A 23,232-nucleotide genomic window follows, 5' to 3' on the forward strand; every position below is an offset into this window, starting at 1 on the left:
GAAAAGGGAATTCTTTGGGGTTTGGGGTTTTTTTTGTAAAGGCAGTGGGAATTTTTCCAATCAGTTAGAAAATACCAGTTTTTAATGGGCACTTTTTTGGAGTGTTTCTTGGGATTGGTATGGGATTTCTGGTCAAAGTAGAAAGAGATGAAAAGAAACCAAAGAATAGTTTGGTGTCTGGAGCGCTTTTACAGCATGTGGTGAAGACCAGGTTCAATAACTCTTTTCTGGGTAACCTACAACAGTAACGTGACCATAAATAATGTGACCATAAAGTTCCCATTTCTGGCTCAAGCACTAGATATTTTGGTGTGTCTTCCTTCTGTTTTCAAGTAAAAAAAAAAAAAAAAAATTTATACACTTTCCATGATGACTCTCTTTCCATATCATTTTTTAAAAATCTCTTATAGAAATGGTCCTCCGACATCTCCAGTATGAATGAGAAACCTCACTAATTAGAGGATACAACCTAAGTAAAAAGAAAATATATTTTATGTTTACACTACGAACACTTCAAATCATTTTCCAGCATATAGTGTCCCAGCCCACAAACACCAAAGACTGTATGTATGTTTACTCAACCCATGTTATTCATGAGCAGACATTTTATAAGACAGAGGCAATAGTATTATTCCTGAAAGAATTGCTTTGTAATATAGGATCTATGATAAGGGCAAAAGGAAGCATTTCTGGATGCGTTCCATCACTTGATGTTCAGGAAACCATTTTGTATCACACAAAGGATTAGGAAAAATAAGCTGCATGACATTTATTTTGTAATTTTAACATTAATATCTGTAGAAACATTTTATTGTCAGTACAAAAGTTAACAGATTTTAATACTTTTTTTACCCAATTTAAAAACAAAACAAAACAACCCAAAAACACCACCACATAAAACAGTGTAATTTGCATTCATATTGCATGGCCATATCAGTGTGAGTGTTCTGAAAGTAAAAACACAAGACTTCTGTAAAAAGATACAAACAACAGTGATATTTTAGCAGAGGCCAGTGCTATACCTACTGCTATGGAATGGATCAGAAGGAAATACTGGAGTCAGCATGAATTAATCCTTTAAAAAGATGCTGATATTCCTATGGCAAATTGTCATTATAAACAACTTCTCTCTTTTTAACTTAAGTTACAATAGAGGGTAGTCTAAAAGGCAAAAGATCCAGGCCAAAAGGTCTGGAACCTATTATCCAACTCAGGGAAGAGAACTGTAGTTAATTTGATGCATGTGCAACTCAGGGTAGAAGCTCAGCTCCTTTTAGAGCAGTATGTTCTGCTATGGTTATAGACAAATTCATGTCTTTCCTTACTTTAGGAACCCTCTTTAAAATTTTCTTGGTTTTTTGTTGTTGTTTTTTTTTTTTTTCTGTTTGGAATGATTCTGCTTTTTGGCCATGGGAAACATCACTAAAGAGTTAAATTGTTAAAGTGACAGATATTGAGAATAAAAGACTTTCTTGTTAAAGGATTTGCTTTTGATAAGAATAATCATCTGACACTGCAGTTTTTAAACACAAATAAATCAAAAGTTTAACTCCCCAAAATTAGTTATATACTGTAAATATTTCTTTTTTTAAAGATCTGAAAACTAGTAAAGTCTGAGCAATATATCTACTAGTTCTCTGTGCTGCCTGCATAGAAATGCCATTTAAATTACAAAAACACAACAACCCTATAAACGATTAACTGTTTTGTACATTACCAATTAGTTAATAAATTAATGATATACCATTTTCCCTGAAAGCAAAGTATTTTCCACCTTTGGATGGTGAAAATTAAGAAATTCTGTGTAAGAACAGCATTTAGCAAATAGCTGTTAAAAAAGAGACTAATTTGCTAGGTGGATTGGGACATCCATTTTTAAATCAATACAAAAAATAATTCATTGTAAATATATATAATATATATTTATACATATTTTGAATATATTTACATACATCCAGCACCTATATACTGCATTTGTGCTCTGTAAGTGTGTGCCAACATATATTTTCTCCAAATATTACAAAATAAACAAGAAAGGCAGACCCAGAGTTTGCCTCAAGTCCAACCGGTCCATTGTACAAAGTCTGTTGCAGCTTACAGGAAGTCAGAAAATTGATAGTGTGACGGGTATCTAGACACAGCTCATAAACGTTCTTCTTTGTTGGGAATATTTAAAAGTTGCAAATTATGAGATTCTTTATATAGGTTCTGACTGCTTTCCTCCAAGTTTTCTTTTTTTAACTTTTTCTTTTTAATCATATTTCATATGTACAAGCAGAAACATTAACGTCCTGGAGAAAAGATTTTGTTTTGTATATGGTAGGTAGCTTGATGTTCTTGTTTCTTTATTCTTCTGTATGATTTCTTTTCATGTTTTAACGCTTCCATTCATGTGTTGGTACTTGGGAAGACAAGGTTCATAAGGCATTGGATCGGGAGAAAAAACAGAGTCATCACCTGAAGAACACGAACTCCTCGTGTCAGGGTAACTGGGTGAATACTGTTCAAGAGGTCCACTCAGGTCCAGATACTCCTATGACAAAAGAAATAAATTGCATTTTCAGACAGTGAGTAAAACTGACAATAACACATTACCACTGCTCTGATTTGGCTTGATTATATAGTGATTAAAAGAACAGTTTGAAAACGACACTCATTTCTCTAACGTAATTGCATTCAAAACTGCCTGTTGCTTAAATATCTTTTAAAACAAGGAGATTGAATAGAGAGAGAAAAAACAAACCAATAACACGGTACTTTTCTGAAGTCCAACATCACCAGCATTAGCCGCGTCAGTGGAAATAAACATGCCAACCACATCAAAAGAAGACTTTTCACTCACAATGATAAAAATGAAATTTCATCCTAAATAGAACCATTTTTCTTTAGCACATGGTAATGATTTGGAGAGGGAAAGATACTTCCAACTTTATATTCCTTTGGTCAGTTTGAATATCTGTTTTATATTCTGTGATATTAAATTTGTGTTTAAACATGCAGTGGCATACGTGCAAAAAAAGAACTGAAAGGAAAACAAAATTAAATTCAATAGATTTGGGTTTTTTACACTATAGATTCATCTGTGTGTGTGTGTGTGTGTGTGTGTCCCAGAGTAGCCATGACCAAAGCAGTCATTAAAAAAGGAAATAATATCTGCTGAATCCAAGTTTTGGGTTAAGGCTCTTTTGCTAGAAACAACACTTTTGGCAGGAGAATAAAGTTATTTTTCCCCTTGAAATGTTCCTTCTCTTTCAACTTCTAAAGGCAGCTGCATTCATTTAAATGCAATCTCTTCATTTGCTAAACCACAAGTTATGATCGTACTGACGAGACAAGTCTTCCACCTCAGTCAGTATTTTATGCTGCTGTGCTTAGGTTTGGGGTAATTTAGTCCTTGGTTAACATATTTTAAGTCAGAAATTCAATCATTACCGTATTATAGTCACCGTTTTAAAAGAGAGGGGGAATGTAAGTTTAAAATGCTGACAAATACAGTAGGCAACAAGAGAAGGCAGTTTGGATCTATGATTACTGCCTATCTTGCTGCCTAGGCTTTCAAAAAATCCATGAGGAAGATGTTAACATGTATTTATTTATTAGTAAACCAGTCCCACGTGACCAGAAATAATCAAGCACTTTCTAGACAGATAGAAGAAGAAAGTATTCCAGTATCTGAAGAAACAAGGCTTTCTCATGGGATATCAGGCATGGCTCGTCATATCAAAAGGCTTGATGTAATTCAGTTATGAATTCAGTATTGAAAATGGGATCCTTATTCCCTCTCCACCTCCTCATCCAATGTCAAGGGCCAGAGACATATAAAGGGGCATAAGAAGTTTCCAGTATCAGGATGGTTCCTGGTGTTGATATAACGCCACAGCCACAAGGCTGACTCTTGGTGACTTCTGTTCACGTGGCTTGGGGAAACATTCCATGCTACTCTGGGAAACATGGGAAATAGGGTCTTTTGGGGAAAAATACAACAAAAAAGCCCCCCGAAACACCAACAAAAAAACCCCAGGTGATGATTCAGCATGGAGAAAAGCAAGGCACTACCATTTAAGCAGAAATAATTACTTGCACAAATGCAGAAGAAGATATTATTGGCTGCCCTAGCAATTCTTTGAGTTGTTGGGTAGACTAGGCTGACCCTGTATCAACGGTGTCATTCTGGGGGAAAAGGGAAAGTGCCACTGTGGAGAGGATAAACAGAAGTATTGTCACACTGACGCATAGAGGACTGCGCTTCAGGAAAATGGTGTGGAATACACAAAATCAAAGGTCTCAAAAGTTATGGAGGAAAACGGGACACACTGGAGTTCTTGGGAGACACTGAGTGAGAACGTGATGAGTTTTCAGGAACATAAAGTGTCATGGAAAGACAAGTGAAATAATTTGCTTTCTATGTCCAAGGCAAATAGGACAAAAGCAGTAACTTATGTTGAAAGATTAGCGATTAGGAAAAACTTTCAAGAAGCAAGGCTAATGAAACAAAGCAATTGACTGTCAAGGGGTGATGCAGAAATACGGCCGTGGAGATCTTTAAGGACAAGTTACATAAACATCTGTCAGGAATGACAAACGTATAGTGGATGCTGCCGTAGGCCGATCAGATGGACTGGATGTGTTCCTGAGCTTTTTCCAGCCGTTTTTCCTATGATTCTAGTCTAAAGTAATTTACATAACCCTAAAGGCCTTTTCAGGTTACCTTTGAGATCATTCCAGGTCCATGAGCAGTACAGAATTGGGAAGGCAAGATGGTTAAACACACACAAAAAAGAAAGCAATATCCTTTCCCAGGCTTAGAATTGCAGCCCATAACCTCCCTCTTGAATTTGCAAATGCATATCCAGTCCAAGCCACCCAGCACTCTGCGGTGGCAGCCAGCCCACCTCCAACCGGTCTTGTGAAATCATATATAAATTAGGCAGAAAAAGATGCAGCCAGCACTGGATGAGGCGAAAATGGTAACGGTGCACGGAGCTACATTACCAACTCAGTAGGGAGCACATACTCCTGCCTCATCTCTGAGCCATCCCTGAAGGTGCCACTTCTTAGAGTAAACACAATCCAGATAAATTTATAGCTGCTACTGAAGCAAAAATATTTTCCAACCAGATCTACTGGGAAAATGATCATAAAAAATGTCACCTCTTTACTCAGGTTCTCCTGTAACCTCTATTGCATACAGCCTTTCCTAATGCTGCTTAATAGTCTGGTTTTTATTTCTCTGACAATTCTGAAAAATTAGGAAGTAATGTTGAAGACCAATATAAAGTGATCCAAGTCTTTTTCTTCTACCTCTCCCCCCCTTATAATCATAGCAAATCTGAAAAATTTATTTTGAAATGATCAAAACAAGGTGTTGCAACTTTCCTCTGTAAGCGTTTTGTTATTTTTCTTTCCTCCCATTATACATATCATTTCTCAGAAATTATAGGAATTTGTAAAATGTTTTTGGGACACCAAGAATTTTCCCTCAAAAGAAGTCTCCACCAAAAGAATCAACATTTCCATCACTTGTGATCTTCCTCAAAGGTGCATGTGATTTAGCAATAAGAGAACCAGTTCCTGTGTGAATACCCTAATCAGTGTGTTCCTTGCTAAAACTAATAGTATCTCAGACCTCTGAAAGAATGCTCTTCAAATAAAACCTTTTTGCATTCATATATCCCAACCTGAAGCACTGTTAGGCAGGACCTTTGGATAATTGGATGGCTGTTTGCATGTTCCCTGTGGGTCCTCATTCCCTCCACAGAGAGCTATTTCAGTGAACCTAATTCACTCTCAGACATATAATCTGAAATCTACCATTGACGATTTCTCCTCTTCTGACCTAGATATCATGGCTGGGAATCAAACTGAGTTGATAAATGAAAAGCATCACGAACTCTACATCTCTCCTTCACATGAAATTCATGTTGAAACATAAACATTGCCTCTCAACGTGCTGCATGTAAGTCCCTTGATACTGCTATGATAAAAACATCAAAAAGATGCATTGAGAAATAAAGAAAAACACTTTGAATATGTATTTCTGTTTAGTTATATTAATCAAGGCATAATGGCAAGAAACTGAGGATTTCATAGGATACATAGTTTAGCTGCATGTAACCTCAGAGGACAACGACAAACAGAACAAGAAGAGAACTCGAGTAGGATTTCATAATTGAATGAATTCCATCTGTCTCCTGAACCATTTGTTCTGATCAGCAGCTTACGGAGGGAAACAATTTACCTACCTCATTAGTTGTGAGAGTGAGAATCCGATCCAAGTCTTCTACCAACTGTTTAAAAGTCGGTCTCTGTGAAGGCACAGCATGCCAGCAATCTCTCATCATCATATAGCTGTAAGAAATACACATTTTCTTGGCTTAATTAAAATCACACGTCCTTCTTGCAAACCTTTTCGTACACAGTCAATGTTCTTCATCACAAGTAAAACAGCAAGCCCCCACAGCCCTACACATGGACCACTGACTTTCCCAAAATTGTGCAATACTCACTTCCCTCAAAGGTGCATTTCTACTCCTGCATCTCCCTTGCCCAGTGTCTAAAATTACCTATTTGTGGACCTGATTCTGTAGCCTCCTGTCCCAGGAATGTCAATGGTATTAAATTACACACACTTAAATATTTTTGCATGTTAGGGATTGCAGTCTTTGTGAATTGAAGAAATTAAAATGGGAAAAAAAATTAAAAATAGTTAAGGGCTATACTGAAATATTAGAAAGGGAGAACACTCTCCCCTCATCATCAGGAGATAATGCTGTGTTAATGCAGAAGTTCCCAGATCTATTTCATTGAAGCAATGAAACAAATTAACAAATATGCATGTGAAAACACTGACAAAGACTGGCTTGTAGATGATCTCTTCTTTTTTCAGTGGGATCACAGCAGGGTGTGTATAAAAGGACCCTCTGTCAAACGTTTCCTGAAGACCTTTTCATACCTTTTCTTTACATATCGATACGCACATATATATACACAATTTTAGAGTCAAGCAATTCTGAAAATGTTTGATTCTGCCAGGGGTAGCATTAACCATGTGAATTCAGTACAGTTTGTGCCCTTCAATCCTGGTATAGCAAATAAGGGTCCTTACAGTTCATTGGTGCAGTTGGCAGGTTTATCCATTCGGTGTCCTTCCTTAAGCAGCTTAAAAAGTTCCTCCACTGGGATTCCTGGGTAGGGTGATCCTCCTAGCGTGAAGATCTCCCACATTAACACACCAAATGACCAACTACAAATCAAAGAGAATACTGCATTAGTAGATCTGCCTTACTGCTGAAAACAGAGATGTGTCTGCAGCTGATGCAGTGACCACCGAGCCCTCTCAGGAGAGACACTTAAATCAGCACCTACCCTGAGCAAGACATCGATCTGTGAAGCACATCAGGTCATGGGCAGCAACAAGGACTAACCCGAGCATGTTTGCAAACACACTCTTCACCTTTGTCTGGTGTGCTCCGAGCACCCAAGTTTCCAGGGCTACTGCAAAGAACTGTCTTCACAGCTTAATTATTTACAGAACGCTCACAGTGGAGCTAGGCTGCGATTCTGTGGCGGGATATTTTGGAAAAAGCAGACTGTTCAAAACAAAAATATTTTGCATCATTCTGCTCTTCTATTTTTCTTCTTTTATTAATTTTTGTTTGGGAATGAAGGACGATCATTTTAAGCCAGTTTTCCTGCCTGCTTGCCACCTCCTCCAGAGCCTGCCTCATCATGCCTTGCTGGCAACCCAGGGCTCTTTGGCAGGCGGCTTTGCCAGGTGAGCAACAGCACACAGCTTGCACTGGCTGCTGAGCTTCTCTGCAGCTCTCCCAGTGTATTTTAGTAAACTGTTTGCACAAACTTACAATAATATTATCTTTAGCCATCTTCAAAGCCACCATGGGGCCAAGAGTCTCCAAGCTCCAGCACTGAAATCCTCGTGCTCCCTGACTCTTGAGGAGCTCAGACTGACTTTCAGTCCTGAACCAGTGAAGTAGTTTACTTCACATTCGCTGAAATATTTTGCCAAGATGGGGGTTTTTTGCCAAGATATTTTAAAACAAAAGTTTGATCCACCCTTAACCAGTGTATAGCTTCCTTCATAAATAATGTAAAGATTGCAGGAAAAGCATTAGTAAATGCTTTTCTTAAGGAGAGAGTAGCTCGGGAAGTGCACCCTGGTTAAAGACAGAGGAGATACCTCTTATTTTCTCCACACTGCTCTTTTTCTTTTTACCCTGCACTGACATGCATAACCTTTTACACCTGTGCTGGGAAGCATCCAGCCCTTTACAGTTAACAGCTTCTCTTGGAGAAATAAAAAACATAAGATCTTCATCTGCATTGCATAAAAAAAATACAGGTCTACTTCAAGCACAATGCACACGAGTACTGTAAATGGGCCTAGGAAACTGTAATAGGAAGCAGAGTAAATCCTGAGCGGTTGCATCAGCCAGCGACTCTGTGCACACATTAAAAGATTTTGAAGTGTCAGAGTCCGATGATTTCCTACTACATGTGAACTACGGCTGGGAAGCAACAACACTTCTAAAAATCAGAGAAAACTTTTCCACTATATCCAACCTATGTTTGATTATACCTAATCCTAGCACAAATTTTTATAGTAAGTTTTCAGGGAGTTTCTTTTCTCTCTCTCTTTCTTTTCTTCTTTTTTTAAACCTGAAGGAAGTCCAGAGTATGTCAAAAGCCAAGCAAATTAGATAGACTCTTTGTAGCTGCACATCCGTAAATAAGTTCAAGGGGGGAAACTTCCGCACTGACAGAAGGAGGTTAGCATTTTCCACCTTTCATGTGCTTTGAAGCTGGGCAGATTAGTAACAGAGCACTGGTTAGCAGTCTACCATAAAATCCTCACTTTCTAAGGGCAAGTCCTGTTCCATCTATTAATATGTGAAACAGAATGAAAACGCTTAAAGGTAAAGGACGACAGGAAAATACATTTAAAATATCCCAAAATTTCACAAATACAAACCAAAACAACCCTCCTTCCCACCTCCCAAAACCCCATTCAAATAAGGCCACTTACACATCACTTTGATGTGTGTAAACTCTGTCAAACAGAGCTTCTGGAGCCATCCACTTTACTGGAAGTCGTCCCTGGAAGTTTGGAGGGGAAGGGAAGAAAAATTAAAACAGTAGCAATTTACAGGATGATTTCAAAACCAAGGTTTTTTTAAAAGATTAATCAATTCTCAGAGAACAGTCTAATGCAAACCAGCACGAAAATTAGCTTTAAAATTTTCAGGGGAAAAAAAAAAGTAAAATTGGCTGAAGTAGGGAGACCATTAAGAAAAATGGATGTAAACATTGAAGATAAAATTAAAACCATTGAGGGCTCCCAAAAAGTTCCCACTGCTTGCTAGGAGAATGATAGGATAAGCAGATCAAAATTAAAAAGATCATTCCACTATGGCTCTTTAAACACAGAAAACCCAATCAATAATCCTCTGAAAAATAGGCCTGCCTGTAAAAATAAGTTGATCACTAAACCCAAGCATGTTGTTTTCCTGTTGCACCTTTTGCAGTGACCCAAATCTCACAGTCACAACTGCCTGTTGCTTTGCACACAAAGTCTGCTCTGCTCAGAGCCCAGTAATCGCACCAAATTTCAAGGTTCAATTCCCTCCAGTACTGATGTACCCATACCTGGTTGCTCTGTCTTTTGAAAGTAGGCAGATATTACCATTAAAATGCCATTAATCACTCAGTGCTTTGTTTTCATAGATAAGACACTTAATTTGATTGTGAATAATAATTAATATTTATACAAAATACTGAAGTCTGTAGAACTGAATGAGTTCTGCAAAGTTCCCATGAAAAACCAACTGCAGTTGATCAGGATCTTAAGAGATCCCCTGAGAAGGAGGTGTAAGCTGTTCAAACTAGGCATCAATAACTACATCTGAAACATTTTATCTTCTTGATTTGGTACAGGCAAAACAGCGAAATGGTGACAGAGTGGGGAGTAAAAATCAATTTTCTCAACCTCTAGCCCCACTTTGATACTACCGCCATAACTTGTACATAACAAGCTAAGTACAGGCGAAAGGCATAAAGCTGTACGTGGCATTACCACACAAACAGGATTTTTATCATGGTTATTGCTAGCACTGTTTATACAGTGTTTTTGAAGATCCTAGGCTTGGTACAAAATGAGCTGGCATCAACAGGACTATCTCCACTTATTTCAAGTGATTGGAGTCAGGGACACACAAAAAAACAATTCTGGTATTTTAGCATTTCTAATAAATCATACAATATACAGCCTCTTTGGTTATCTTTTTAACTAACTGTCATTATATGAGGGAACATAAATTCTTGTGTCCTTGATCCCTGTTTTCTGTCTGCGATGAGAAGTGAGGCTCTGTACAAGAAGCCCATTAAGTTTATAACCACAGTTTTGAAGTAAATCATTGAAAGAAATGCTTGTTTCCAGAGATAAGAAAACCATCTACTTACATTAGTAGTCTTTTTATAATAATCTATATTGTTGATGTCTCTGGCTAAACCGAAGTCTGCTATTTTCATGACATTATTTTCAGTTACCAAAACATTCCTTGCAGCCAAGTCTCGATGGATACACTGGAAAGAAAAGGGAAGAAAAAAAAAAAGGCCCACTGAAATAAACTGCTGTAAAAGTGAAATTACTTCCACACCATAACTAAGTCTCCTTTATAGATTTTCACCTAAATCACAAGGTGGGAAAGTCACACATTTACTACAAGCCTGTGAAATGATGATTGTCTTAATTACTGCAATCGATCCCCTCAGCTGGTGTTTCTAAGTTAAATGATGGCCCTAAGAAGCCTCTTAGGAAAGCCTGATTTATTGAAGACATATTTTACTAAGGCTGAAAGCTTGGGTGGTGACCCAAACTGTGCCATCCTGTTTGTGATGCACTCTCTATTACACGTGCCCAGGTACGGGTATTGCAGCACTTTCATTGCAAATACTGTTAATTAATGTTTTATTATGTTGCTTCTCTTAAAGTTATATTGTCTCACCAGAGCTAAAACCTGACAGTCTGGATCAGCACAACCGTTTTTAATATAGAAGATCTTAATATGAGATATATCCGCAGTATATCATTTTAAACTAGACATCTAGGGTGTGTGTATTTACTTCAACCACGAGACCATAACAATTTAATTATGAAAAGAAAAGGGAAAAAACCCAATACAATCTGGGCTTGGTTGTTTGCTTTTAAAACAGCTTTGATACTGAAACTAAACATGTTATCTTCTCAGAGATTTTTCCTTTATGTCAGCATTATCCTGAAAACTTGCAGCTGATTCTTGACACTGAAAGGACGTTGTGACTGCTCTGGATATCATTCCCGCGTTCAAGCAGCCTTATTAGGATTGATACAAGATGGCAGCAGGGGCATGTTAAGAAACATTGCATTTGGAATCCCCCCAGGATATTCTACTTCTTTTCAAGTAAAATATCCTCCCCCCGCCCCCCCCCCCCCAATTTTGGATTACTCTTTATGTTGGACTCTTTATTTCAGCATGTGCATAGACTTGCTGGACTGAACCACTACAAAAAAAAAATATATACAACAGCCAATTTCTTTCTTGCATTATAACTTGCCCCAGCAATTCGCTGAGATCTCTTATCCTGCATGGGTAAAATGAGCCTAGAAGTTTCTGCTCCTCACTGGGTTAGTCATGGGGAACTGCCAGGAAAATCCTGCTCCAGCAATGCCTTCATGTGCACAGGACCAGACAACAATACATGCTTTCAGCATCAAATCAGTCTTCTAATTCAGCATCAGGAATGCTACAGTAGCAGAAACAACTCAGGCCAGCCTTCCTACTTCCCTATTCCTGTTCTCAAACCCTCCAAGAACATCCTCCAAGACACTAGAAACTCAATTCAGTCACCCATCTACAAGTTCATCACGTCATCTGAGACACCCTAGGATATCCAAGTTATCTTGATGAGACTACCAGGGACGACACAGGATCTACAGCAGACCCATGCCTTTCCAAAACGGCAGGCTGGGGGTACCATAGAGCATCTCAGATGGCATGTAACATCTCTGAGTGAATACACCAAGTGATTCAAACCCTGGCATCTTCTGTCAGTATAATTCTGCTTTCTCATACCCCACGTTTTTGCAACTTAGACTCTTCCTATCTTCAAAATGGTGCCATTATTGCTTTCCATATCTGACAAGTTTCATAGCTGTTCCTCTGGCCCTCATGATTTGGTGTCTCTTTGCAATGATCTAGGCCAGGCCCTGTATCTGGAGCTTCCCTGTGGTTCTTCCATAGTACTGGAGCAATGGAGAGGACACGTCTACAGAATTTTAAAAAGCATCCATCCAACTTTGGAAATGGGATATTGTTTCTAAGTACCATTGCTTGTAAGGCAAAAACTTTTTGTAAGGCAAAAAGTAGGAGCCCAAACATCATCTTTACATATTATTATTTTTTGCTTTTTTGAAGTCTCAGTGAGCCATTTATTGGATTGAAATAACAAAAACACTGGCCTTCTCACAGTTCCTGCATGATGGAAATACCGTGAGAAGACCAGCTCTCTTATTATTCTAGCTCAGTAAATGGATCCCTAAGGGGAAGAGAACTAGTGAAATACAAACAGAAATGGTGGGATATCTGAAGAACCGGAATGCACAGTTTTACTATGTGCTGCCTTTGTTTTCCCTCTGCCTTGTGCAATGCCTCACATACTGTCAAGTTCAGCGCAGTGCTGATCAAGTGTTTTTGCAAAGGAACTGCATCAAGGATGAAACGGTTCTGCTGGGTGCGTCTGTGTGAGCGCACACCTTCTTGGCAGTGTCCTACAACAGCACTTCAGAGCTTCTCAGGCGGACGCTTGTTCTCAAGATATGCCAATCAAAAGATTTATTTTTTCCTTTCACAACAGTTCTATTTTCTTGGGACATGGCTCATTGCCAGGCAAATGTTTCATTAATCTTAGAAAGAGATATCCTAAGGTGCTTTACCTAATACAGTACTCACTCTTACTCCATCAGAAGATTTTTCTCTTGGTGTCATGCATGTCACCCTGTCTACCCTACTACACTAAAAATTACTGTTTCAAAACAAAAGAATAAAAGCAAAATTAGACCTAGATTCCCCCTCCCCTCCAACCTCTATAACTGCAGAAAAGCAATAAAAAAAATCATGACTCCATGCAACAGGAATGGAGGTTTACACTCAGCTCTGGTCTTTGGTTAAAAACAGTTCCATACTTGGGAGTGGACACGATTGGAAACCAGCATAAAACCCACTAACCACTCCGTATCTTGCAGGAGGTGCTTATCATCAATATCTGGTGCTCTGGTTTAGACATTGGGTCCAAACACCACCCAGGGTATTTATGATTGCTTGTCCACCAAGCCACAGCATGTTTACAGAGTTAGTTATACAGGGCTATTCAAGGTTTCGTAACTATAATTTAATGAAATTACTGGTTAAAAAAAAAGTTTGAAGAAAAGTTGAAGAAATAAGTGTCTAGGGATATGACAGGATAAAAAAATTCTTTCAACAAGCTTGCTCTCCTGATAAACACCAGTTTTAAGTAAAGCACAAAGTGCCTTTTCTGTTCACAATTTTTGCCCTGGCACCTTGTGGTCTTCTTAAGTCTGCCTCTTATCATTCTGTAAATCCTTTCAGAAACAAATTCATTTGTTTTACATCACTATGTGAGCTGGTTTGGTCGATTTGACTGGAAACAGAAGGCAAATGGTGCCTGCTGTCTCATGGGTGGAGTAATGTGACTTGGGTAATCAAGTGACCACCTGTGCTTATGAATTCAAAGTGCAGATATGTATGCAATATTTATTTCAAACGATCCATTCTGGGCCTCATTTTAGCAATCTTATTAAACAGAGGTTACAAACTTTAAGTGTATGAATTTTCCCACCGATTTTCAAGAGTATGAATTATGCAACTTGTTTGAGAAAGATCCTTCTCCCAGCAAATTCCTGAACACAAATGAGATGAGAACAAATTTAAACTAAAAAAAGTGCCAAATACACACCATGCGCTTTGTGCAGTATTTGCTGAGTTCTACTTACTTTTTGTGAAGCCAGGTACTCCATGCCTCTTGCCAACTGGTACGTGCATGACACTAAGTCCTTGAATGTCATCTGCTCTTCTGGTACCCTGTTAATATCAAACGAATACTCCATCCCCGGGGGGCGACGTGCTCGCAGGTACTCACGCAGGTTTCCTTTGGAAGCGTATTCTACTATCACATACAACGGCCCTTTGGATAAACATAACCGTGTGAAAACTAGAGTAAGATCAAAGGGTAAAATGTTTTTATGTTAAGAAGCTTTTGGTGTTCTCTAATGAATGAATTGAATCAATAAATGTTTAACTGTGAAATCAGTAAGCACAACTTGAAAGAAAAGGAGGTCTGGACTTGGCGAAGTCACTGGTCCAAAGCTCCACAGCAGGGTAGTAGCAGAGCTACAATTAGTGGCTGAAAGTACCTAAACCCTGACCCAGCGCCTATTCCCTTCCAGACCATGCCGTGTACTGAGAAACAAGCATTTTTCAATCAAAAAATGCCATGAGATCTCAGACAAAGGGAAAGTGCTTCTTAGCATTTTTTAATTTCCAGAATTTTATGCCATTCTGCATTGCTTTACATGACATAATTAGCTTTTAATAAAAACACTGTGGTCTTTAGAGAGTAAAAGTGCTCATTTCAAATTCATGGGATACAAGTTCCACTAAAGCAGGGCTGACAATTGAGAACAACAGGCATGGGTAAAGCCCCTGTAAAATATCCTTTTTTTCCCTACAGCAAGGGATTAGGGAGTTTTCATATGATATAGTACCCTTTCTCATATTAAAGCTGCAAGTATAATGAGAGACAGAAGTTAAAATATTGCTGCTAAGCTGGGGAAATATCTAAAAATCCCATCACGGCATGACTGTTTCCTTAAAAACCCTTGAAAAATTATGATTAATGATACTTTCACAGACCTGTTGGAAAGTCCTGGCTTACTTTCTTTTCTCTACTCACCATCCTGGGTACAGGCTCCAAGGAGATTGATGATATTTTTATGCTTCCCAATCATCTTCATCATCTCCATCTCTGACACCAGGTCAGATAGATCTTTTTCTGTAGCATCATCTGTACAAGACACAAGTGGAGTTCATATTTTCTAGCATGCCAGCCCAAACTCCACTGAAACTCACCACTTGGTATAAAACACGTGTGCTTCCAAATGCTGAATACAGGACTTGTTTCCCAGTAAACACTTTATGTTATACAAAGTCATGTTGTGTCCTAACAAAAAATAGTCTCAACCTCTTTGATGGACTGACCACCTCTTCAGTGCTATATGTTAAGAGGCAACACAGTAATATCAGACGTAAAAATGCTGTCCTTAGCTATCAAACCTCCAATAACTGTGCCTTTCCTGAAAAATAACCTTACAATTAAATTGAAAATAAATAGGCATCAACCACCTGGACTGAATGGGCTAGGATCTACACATGGACAGCCTCTGACATGAACTAAACTAAAAGCAGAGAGACCCACACGATGCTAATACATCTACTGGTTCCTAAATACTCACTGCTCAAGATAAACAGGCTGTCAAGGGCACAGATTTACACCCCAAACTGCTGAAGGCTGAGGTCAGCTATGTGCTCTTTGACCCCCCGATGATGACAGAGTTCAAATGCCACAAAAAAAAAAACTTTTCGTGGATGAGAACTGCCATATCCCCCACACCGATCCCTAACCAGCCCATTTTCTTACCTTTCAACATCTTCACTGCCACAGTCACTGCTTCTTTTGGCCTGTCTTTGTCAATCCCCACCGCTTCGGCCATGACGACTTGCCCAAAGCAACCTTCTCCCAGGGGTTTACCCAGCGTCAGCCTAGAGGTATAAACAGGAGATTAGCACACAGCATCTGGTGAAGGGATGCAGCCAGTGAAATTCCAGGGCTAAATATAAAAAGCTTTCAACAACTTGCTGTAGCATGAAGCATTTATCATATGGAACTAATGAGACTCTGGGTGAGCATCGGTTTTCACGCACGCTGAAGTCTGTTTTCTTAGGGATGGTATAGTGAGCATCTCAGAAGGGCAGATAAGTTGCTAAACCCAGGTTTTTAAGCTCTCCCTCTCCTTGTAATAAGAAGAGGCTGTACTCAATGGCTAGCGGCGAGACACAGCGTGGAGGGGCAGAGCTTTCAAAAAGCATCAGACTGCGGCTGAAATACAGGAGCAGCCAGCAGCATGCAAGCTTCTCCTGTCATTGTAACACGGCTGGTTGTCTTCTTTTTCACACTGACTGCAAGGAGATGAAAGAAAAGTTTCTTTGTGTGTGTTGCCATGTGGTCGCTTTCAGGCAGCTGATGATTTGTGTGGTAAAGGGTGGTATTTAGAGCAGGGGGATGTTTTAAATATTATTAACTCCTGTGATACAACGGCACAGTGCAAAGAGAAAGGAAAATCAAACATGCTCTCAGGCAGCTTAATTTTAGCACAAAATTTGTATTCTTGTGTTCTGTTTGGGGACATGGGCTGTGAACGTTTGCCTAATGATCTCTTGAGCTGAAGGAATTAGACAGGACAGAGACAGAAAGTCAGTAGACACCATGTTTGGGTGCAGCTGTGGGTAATTATCGCACCCATTTCTCTTTCGTGTGGCTGATAGGTGGCCAGAGAGCCGCCTTCTTGTGGGAGAAAGGAGGGAGGATGAAGGCAAGAGAAGGGGAAGGGAAAAGAGGCCGTCGACAAGCGTGCGGCGAAGGCTCGGGAGGGGTTCCTGCTGCGAGAGCCCAGGGAAAGGCGCCGGCGATGCTCACGCGCCTTGAAGGGCTGCCAGGAGCTGCCACGGCCGCCGGCTCCGCTCCTCGGCTGCACATCCCGGCGAGGTTCAGGCAGCGGCGAGGCTCTCCCTGCCCAGCCGCACAAAGGCAGCGCCTCCGCGGGACAAAGCACTTGGCAGATCTGAGCATCCCCTACGAGCCGTCTTCTCCACGGCCTCCCCACCCACAGCAAGATCACTCTTCTGACATCCTTGTGCATTCCCCCAGCGCTTTGATCCTTTAAGGGGCGAGACGGGATGCTTTATTTATCCACAGCTGGGTCTAGCACAGAGGCTGTTTCTTGGCTGCGGGCTCTTTGCTGCCACAAGTGTCATGTATGAGGGTAACAGGAGATGCCTCCTGTCTGCAGCACCCGGGCTCTGCTTAGAGAGCAGGAAGCAGAGACTGGAGGAAACTGAAACTCGGTTATAATCACAGTATCAACGCAAGAAACCTTCTAAAAAGAGCGGTCATTAAAGAGGGCTCTGCAAAAATGCATTTTGTGGAGCATATCCCTCGTTGTAAAACCTGCTCAGCTGTAACAGACAGACACAGAGATGTCGATCTCAACTTTATGAGGATAAAGAGATAAAATAAAAAAGAAACTTCAAAGCCTCTGGGTAAAGTCTTTTTGGTTCCAGCCTAAGTGCTTAAGGGCCAGATTTGGGTTCCTTTACTCACAGAGAATATCACCTAACATCCAGAAGGAGTGCCATGGCAGAAATCAGAGAGGGTGCTCGGCAAGTGTGATGCTGTTAACATTATCCAGTGTAGGGGCCAGAAGCGGATAGGCATTTTCAGAACTGATTTCTTAAGGTCTTGGCTTTCCATGGTCAAAAGCAAGATTCACAGGTATGATTATGTAGGGACTCGTTCTTAAAAGCACGTCTTTCCTCATGAAATAAAGGGAGAGGTTGTCATACCATCAATAGAAGAGTGTTAGACCAGGGCTATGTGGTTTGAAAACCCCGCTTATCTGCTCAGGCACAGGACAGAAGTGAGAGGTGGTTCCTCCCAAGGGCAGCCCACAGACTCCTTGTCAAATGCGGTCTTTGCCTCGGTGAGAATTCCTCAAGCTGTTTTGGACTGGTTTCTAAAGCAAATGCAAGTTTAAAAAGGTGCAAAGACTGAAGGGCAGCGTATGCTATGCTGAGGTCATCCTGCGTTTTCTCCAGAACTAAAATTGAATTTAGGATCTTGGCAAAGAACAAACATTTGCATTGGAAACTGGTTAATTTATGTGCTATTGCCCTGCTAGGACTAAAGTAACAAACCCCTCATTGTGTGCCTCCTGCCCCCCAACCTAATAAACTGCCTCTAAATAGCCTCCTTTCATTGCAAATCTGCTCCACCTACATTTGTGCTGAACGCTGGTTTTAAATGTTTAGCACTCTAAAATTTTCCGCATTTGGTGTATCCCCCCAGGGCATGGGCTGACAGAAGTACATATACAGGCCCTCACTGTTGACTAGAATACTGCAGGTGGCAATTACAGCATTTTGCACTAGTTTTCAGCTACATCATTAAAATAATTTCCAGAACAGTTGTCAGAAGGTTCAAAATTACAGCTCTTCTATCCAAAAGTTACAACCCTGAACTTTCAAAGAGAACTGTTCATGATAAGAGGTGTTATTTTCTCAAAGCCACCTAAAGACTTCTTAAAGTTAGTGCTAACTTTAATAAATAATCATGGGTCTATCTGTGTTAATATTATTTCTCTTTTACATGTCTTTTTTTATATTAAGAAATACGGTTACAGCTTTAATTAGATTATTCAGAAGCTCATTTTGCATGTTCGTTAACAGACTTTGAAGAAAATATTATGCAGCCATACGAATTTGCATTTATCAGATATCACTATTCTCTGCTTGAAACCGAATACTTTTAAGCCACAGTTGTTGTACATATATGCCCACAATATGCAAGATGTCCCTCTAAATCAAAAATCATCTCCATTAATACAGGTTAATACAAAATCAACACAAAATCCTACCCAGAGTCCTGACAGAAAGAAAACATTGTCTAATATGATATTTTAGACTTTCTCTATCTCCTACATGACACTGTATTACTTATTTTATAAATATTAACCAATTAAGTAATCAACTAATAAACATGGTTTAATGTACAGAGGTATTGCTTGGGGAAATCTTCAGTAATGCTTGTACATGGTTATCTCTCAGTCTTGAGTATATTTTGAAACAAGCTTTCAGATTTACTCCCTTCCTAACAGAGGAGTTACATTTCAGCACAGTATCTGAAAACCTACAAGAAATCGGAAAATAAAAATCATAATGACACGCAGAAAAAATTTAGTTTCTATTTAAACAAACTGATTTCAGATAATTGAATTGGATCTTCAATTGGATCCTTGGATCCTCCTTCAGAGGAGGCTCAAGTAATTGAGATTTTCTTTTAACTAAAGAAACCCTGGGAGACATTAGGAAAGATGCTTCCTCCCATACTGTGTCATGTTTTTCAGATGTGCATAGGCAGTGTTAAGGGAAAAAGGCTACGTACTTATCTCTTGGAAACTCCCATTTTGGGTCTTCTGGCAATTCATATTCCGAGACTCCTGCCAGCATGGGGGCATCAGCAGTAGAGGAGAGGCGAGTAGTTATCCTCACCAGAGGTGTGTTGGAATTCATGGAGGAGCTCGAGTCAGCTGACACCTGTTGTTGCAATACAAGATGCAAAAAGGAAAAAAAAAGAGAGGCAGAGATGTAATCTTGGCCCAATATCTGAAAAGCAGCAGTACTTGATAATGAAGCCAGCTCAGAACAGTGGTATTAGGAAAGAGGCTGAACCTACAGTCTTGTTTCTAGTGTACTATTCTCACCTCCCTTGTAAGCACAATACTGACTCTAATTGCTGCCAAGGCTGTAAACCTGTCCCATAGGTTGAAAACCCTCTAAGTTTTAAACACATTCACTCAGAAAATACATTAAATAAACTTTTCTCTCCATTTATCAAATTAAATTTTTTTAATAAATTGAAAGTATTTACATCATCACCCACAGATACCTAAGTGGGCAGCTTATACTGCAAGCAGATGTTACCAATAAGGTCCCTTCTTCCACTAACTTCTAGCTGTCCATATCACCATTTCTCCTCCCAAATCAGCACGCAATTTCCTTTTTTTTGTGTTACTATTAAATTGAAATTTTGAGTTTTTAATTGAAAAATGGTATTTTTGCAAAGGCTCCCCTATTCTTCATGAGTGTCAATGATCAAGGTTACATGCATGTTACTGCATAGGAAATGTTGGATTCTCTCACACCAGGTCCTGCACTTGGGTCACAACAACCCCACGCAACACTGCAGGCTTGGGCTGGAGAGCTGCCCAGAGGAAAAGGACCTGGGGGTGTTGGTCTACAGCAGCTGAATATGATCCAGCAGTGTGCCCAGGTGGCCAAGAAGGCCAAGAGCATCCTGGCGTAATTAAGCAATAGTGTGGCCAGCAGGGCTAGGGAAGTGATCGTCCCCCTGTACTCGGCACTGGTGAGGCCGCACCTCGAATACTGGGTTCAGTTTTGGGCCCCTCACTGCAAGAAAGACATTGAGGTGCTGGAGTGTGTCCAGAGAAGGACAATGAAGCTGGTGAAGGGTTTAGAGCAAAAGTCTTATGAGGAACGACTGAGGGAACTGGGGTTGTTTAGCCTGGAGAAAAGGAGGCTCAGGGGAGACCTTATTACTCTCTGCAAAAGGGGTTGTAGCGAGGTGGGTGTTGTACTTTAGCAAGTGATAGGATGAGAGAAAATGGCCTCAAGTTGCACCAGGGGAGGTTTAGATTGGATATTAAGAAAAACTTCTTCACTGAAGGGGTTGTCAAGCATTGGAACAGGCTGCCCAGGGAAGTGGTGGATTCACCATCCCTGGAGGTATTTAAAAGATGTGTAAATGTGGTGCTTAGGGACATGGTTTAGTGGTGGCCTTGGCAGTGTTACGTTAATGGTTGGACTCAATGATCTTAGATGTCCATTCCAACCTAAATGATTCTATGATTCTGTATTTTCTAAGCATTCAATACTGAAAGCATCAAAAAGCTATCACAATAATTGGGGGATGCTTAAGTTTTCAGTTAACTACATTCTTAATTAAGATTCTGCAGGCAATGTGAAGAAGAGCTCCTAAAATAATTTCATGTCCAACGCTTTGAAACGTGATTCACTTTGGAGTATGATTTCTCATCCGTCTCAACAACATTTTCCTTAGAGCAAAGGTACTTGATAACTGCTTTGAAAAATGAGGCAGCTATTTCATCCATATAACAAAACTCGCTTTGGTGTGAATGGTGTATCTTCTGTAAGGTGCTCTCCTCAAACCTGCAAGCAGCAGCCTGTTGTCTGCTGACCTCAGAGTTTCAAGTGAATATGAACAACAAAGCAAAAATGCTTGTATTGCCAGTCTTTCCCTCCTTTAAGTGTGACTCCTCCTTCTCTCTCCAGGCTGTGACAGTCTTGACCAAGCCCAAATCCAATGGCCAAGGTGGGTGAAGGTTGTTTCACAATGTCATCGCTGGTTCCTGTTCTCACGTCAGGCAGCAGGAGGTGCTTCTCAGCCAGGTCGTTGGGACCCTGCCCAAGCTGGAAGCCTAGTATTGGAATAACTACCACTCTTGACCTTCGTCCTTATCACCTGGAGTCAACTTTGACAACAGGTTTGCTTATGTAAAGTGTCACCAGGCTACAACTTTGTTCCAGAGGTCTTATAACTAGATAAAAAAAAAAGCAGTAAACAGATCCTAATAGCATTAGAGTGCAAATCGGTGACACACAGTGATATGAACACAAAATCCTCTTGTCTCCTCTCTTGACACCTGGTAAGCACAACTTAGTGCTCCCTTATTTCAAGTCCAATTAACAATTACAGCGTCTCAGCCCACGGAATTACTCGAGCTCCTCAGAATGGGTCTGAAAAGCTTTTGCAACCATGTCATGCTCTTACACAATCTATTTTGACAGGACAAGGCTAAGGCTCTCAAACAAATTTCTCATCATGACTCTGACAACCTGTTTTGAGAGGTCTTTTTGCAGGTTGACATCCTCAAACCCATCTCATCAAATGGGGTAGGTTTCTTGACATTTTTCTAAGACCAGAGATTAAGACTGGAAAGAGGTCTCATAAGGAAAAAAAGTGTTAAGGACTGCTGTAAAAAAATTAACCTTGGTCAACAGTTTTGCAGCTGACTGACAGACCTTTCTTGATATCAGAAGCTCCAGCTTCTGCATGCAAGATGTGGTATCCATGGAACAAGAGAGTATGACTGCACAAATAAGGCTACCATTCAAATAACAGAGGTGGACTGCTTTCCCCCTTGTCCATCCAACCATCACTGATGTTAATATTTACTTTCAGCAAATATAAGTACCTGGCACATTCCTCAAAGCTAATAAATATGGTGACCACTTGGGGTACAAACAGAAAACTACTATTGAGGCAGACTACGTAGCTCTAAATAAATCAGTAAGTGAATATTGAACAGAGTCATTCCTTCGAGAGAGATGCTGCTATGCCCAGCCTAGAGGGAAACACACCTGCTAGAGCTGAATTGCTCACTCAGAGCTGCATGGCAGGTCAACATGAGAACCTGAGCTGGAATTAGATTTTTACTTATTTTTTGCTTGTTTTCATTATTTCACTACAGTTTAAAAATGAGGCTTCATGAAATGAACTAGCTCAGCGCTAAGAAACGTGCAAATCTCAACAATGCAGCAGCTCCTGTCCCACACGACTTCCCCTGAATTTCATTTCTCTTATTTCTGGTTTCCATTTTTAAATCTCTCTCACAGCAAACCTACCCCTAATACTCTACAACCACTTCCTTCATATTTCCAAAACCCACGCACCAGCCGTTCTACCAAGATATTTATTCAACTCCTGATTTATTTATCATTTTGTTTATTAACATTGCCTTTACCTTCTCACCTTCCATTGTCATTATAACCATTGTTTTCATGGGACATGAGGAAGGCAAGGAAGTGAAGCTGCAAAATTTAGATGATATCCCTTACATATCAGAAATGGCCCAAAATGTTCTGAGGTCTTTTTTTTCATGAATACAATATCTGTATTAGACACTGTTCAGTTCTCTACTAGAGTTTCATCTTTTCACTAGCTCTTACACTCACAACTCAGTGGTCTTAGCATGGTTAAAACCTATAAATGTAAACTTGCAATAAACTGAAATACTCTGGTGATGCATTTCAAACACAGAAGTTAAATAGTAATGATGTATAGAAAAAACAGATGAAAGACTCTGCCAGTTTCCCTTTTAACATTATTGCACGTGTTTACTTCACACAATAACTGGATGATTGGCCGGAGATGCTGTAGGTAACCAAAGTGCATTAACACGGATAGGAATGATGAGAAATCCAGAGGAACTACTCTGTGTCTGGGAGA

General features: G+C 39.9%; 1 protein-coding gene across 6 annotated transcripts in view; it reads right to left on the reverse strand.

The window, feature by feature from the left end:
- Positions 1-744: 744 nt before the first annotated feature.
- The window catches only part of FGFR2 (fibroblast growth factor receptor 2), an 87,217-nt gene continuing 64,729 nt past the window's right edge, over positions 745-23,232 (reverse strand). For all 6 annotated transcript variants that reach the window (XM_074875443.1, XM_074875445.1, XM_074875444.1 and 3 more), the window contains 9 exons: positions 19,348-19,499; positions 15,769-15,890; positions 15,025-15,135; positions 14,066-14,256; positions 10,477-10,599; positions 9,044-9,114; positions 7,106-7,243; positions 6,243-6,348; positions 745-2,533 (listed from right to left, as the gene is read on the reverse strand). In XM_074875443.1, the coding sequence (XP_074731544.1) occupies positions 2,369-2,533; positions 6,243-6,348; positions 7,106-7,243; positions 9,044-9,114; positions 10,477-10,599; positions 14,066-14,256; positions 15,025-15,135; positions 15,769-15,890; positions 19,348-19,499 (1,179 nt within the window). In that variant the 3' untranslated portion in view covers positions 745-2,368. The remainder of the gene's footprint in view (positions 2,534-6,242; positions 6,349-7,105; positions 7,244-9,043; positions 9,115-10,476; positions 10,600-14,065; positions 14,257-15,024; positions 15,136-15,768; positions 15,891-19,347; positions 19,500-23,232) is intronic.

Source organism: Strix uralensis, chromosome 7 (genome assembly GCF_047716275.1).
Source record: "Strix uralensis isolate ZFMK-TIS-50842 chromosome 7, bStrUra1, whole genome shotgun sequence".
Classification (NCBI taxonomy): Eukaryota; Metazoa; Chordata; class Aves; order Strigiformes; family Strigidae; genus Strix; species Strix uralensis.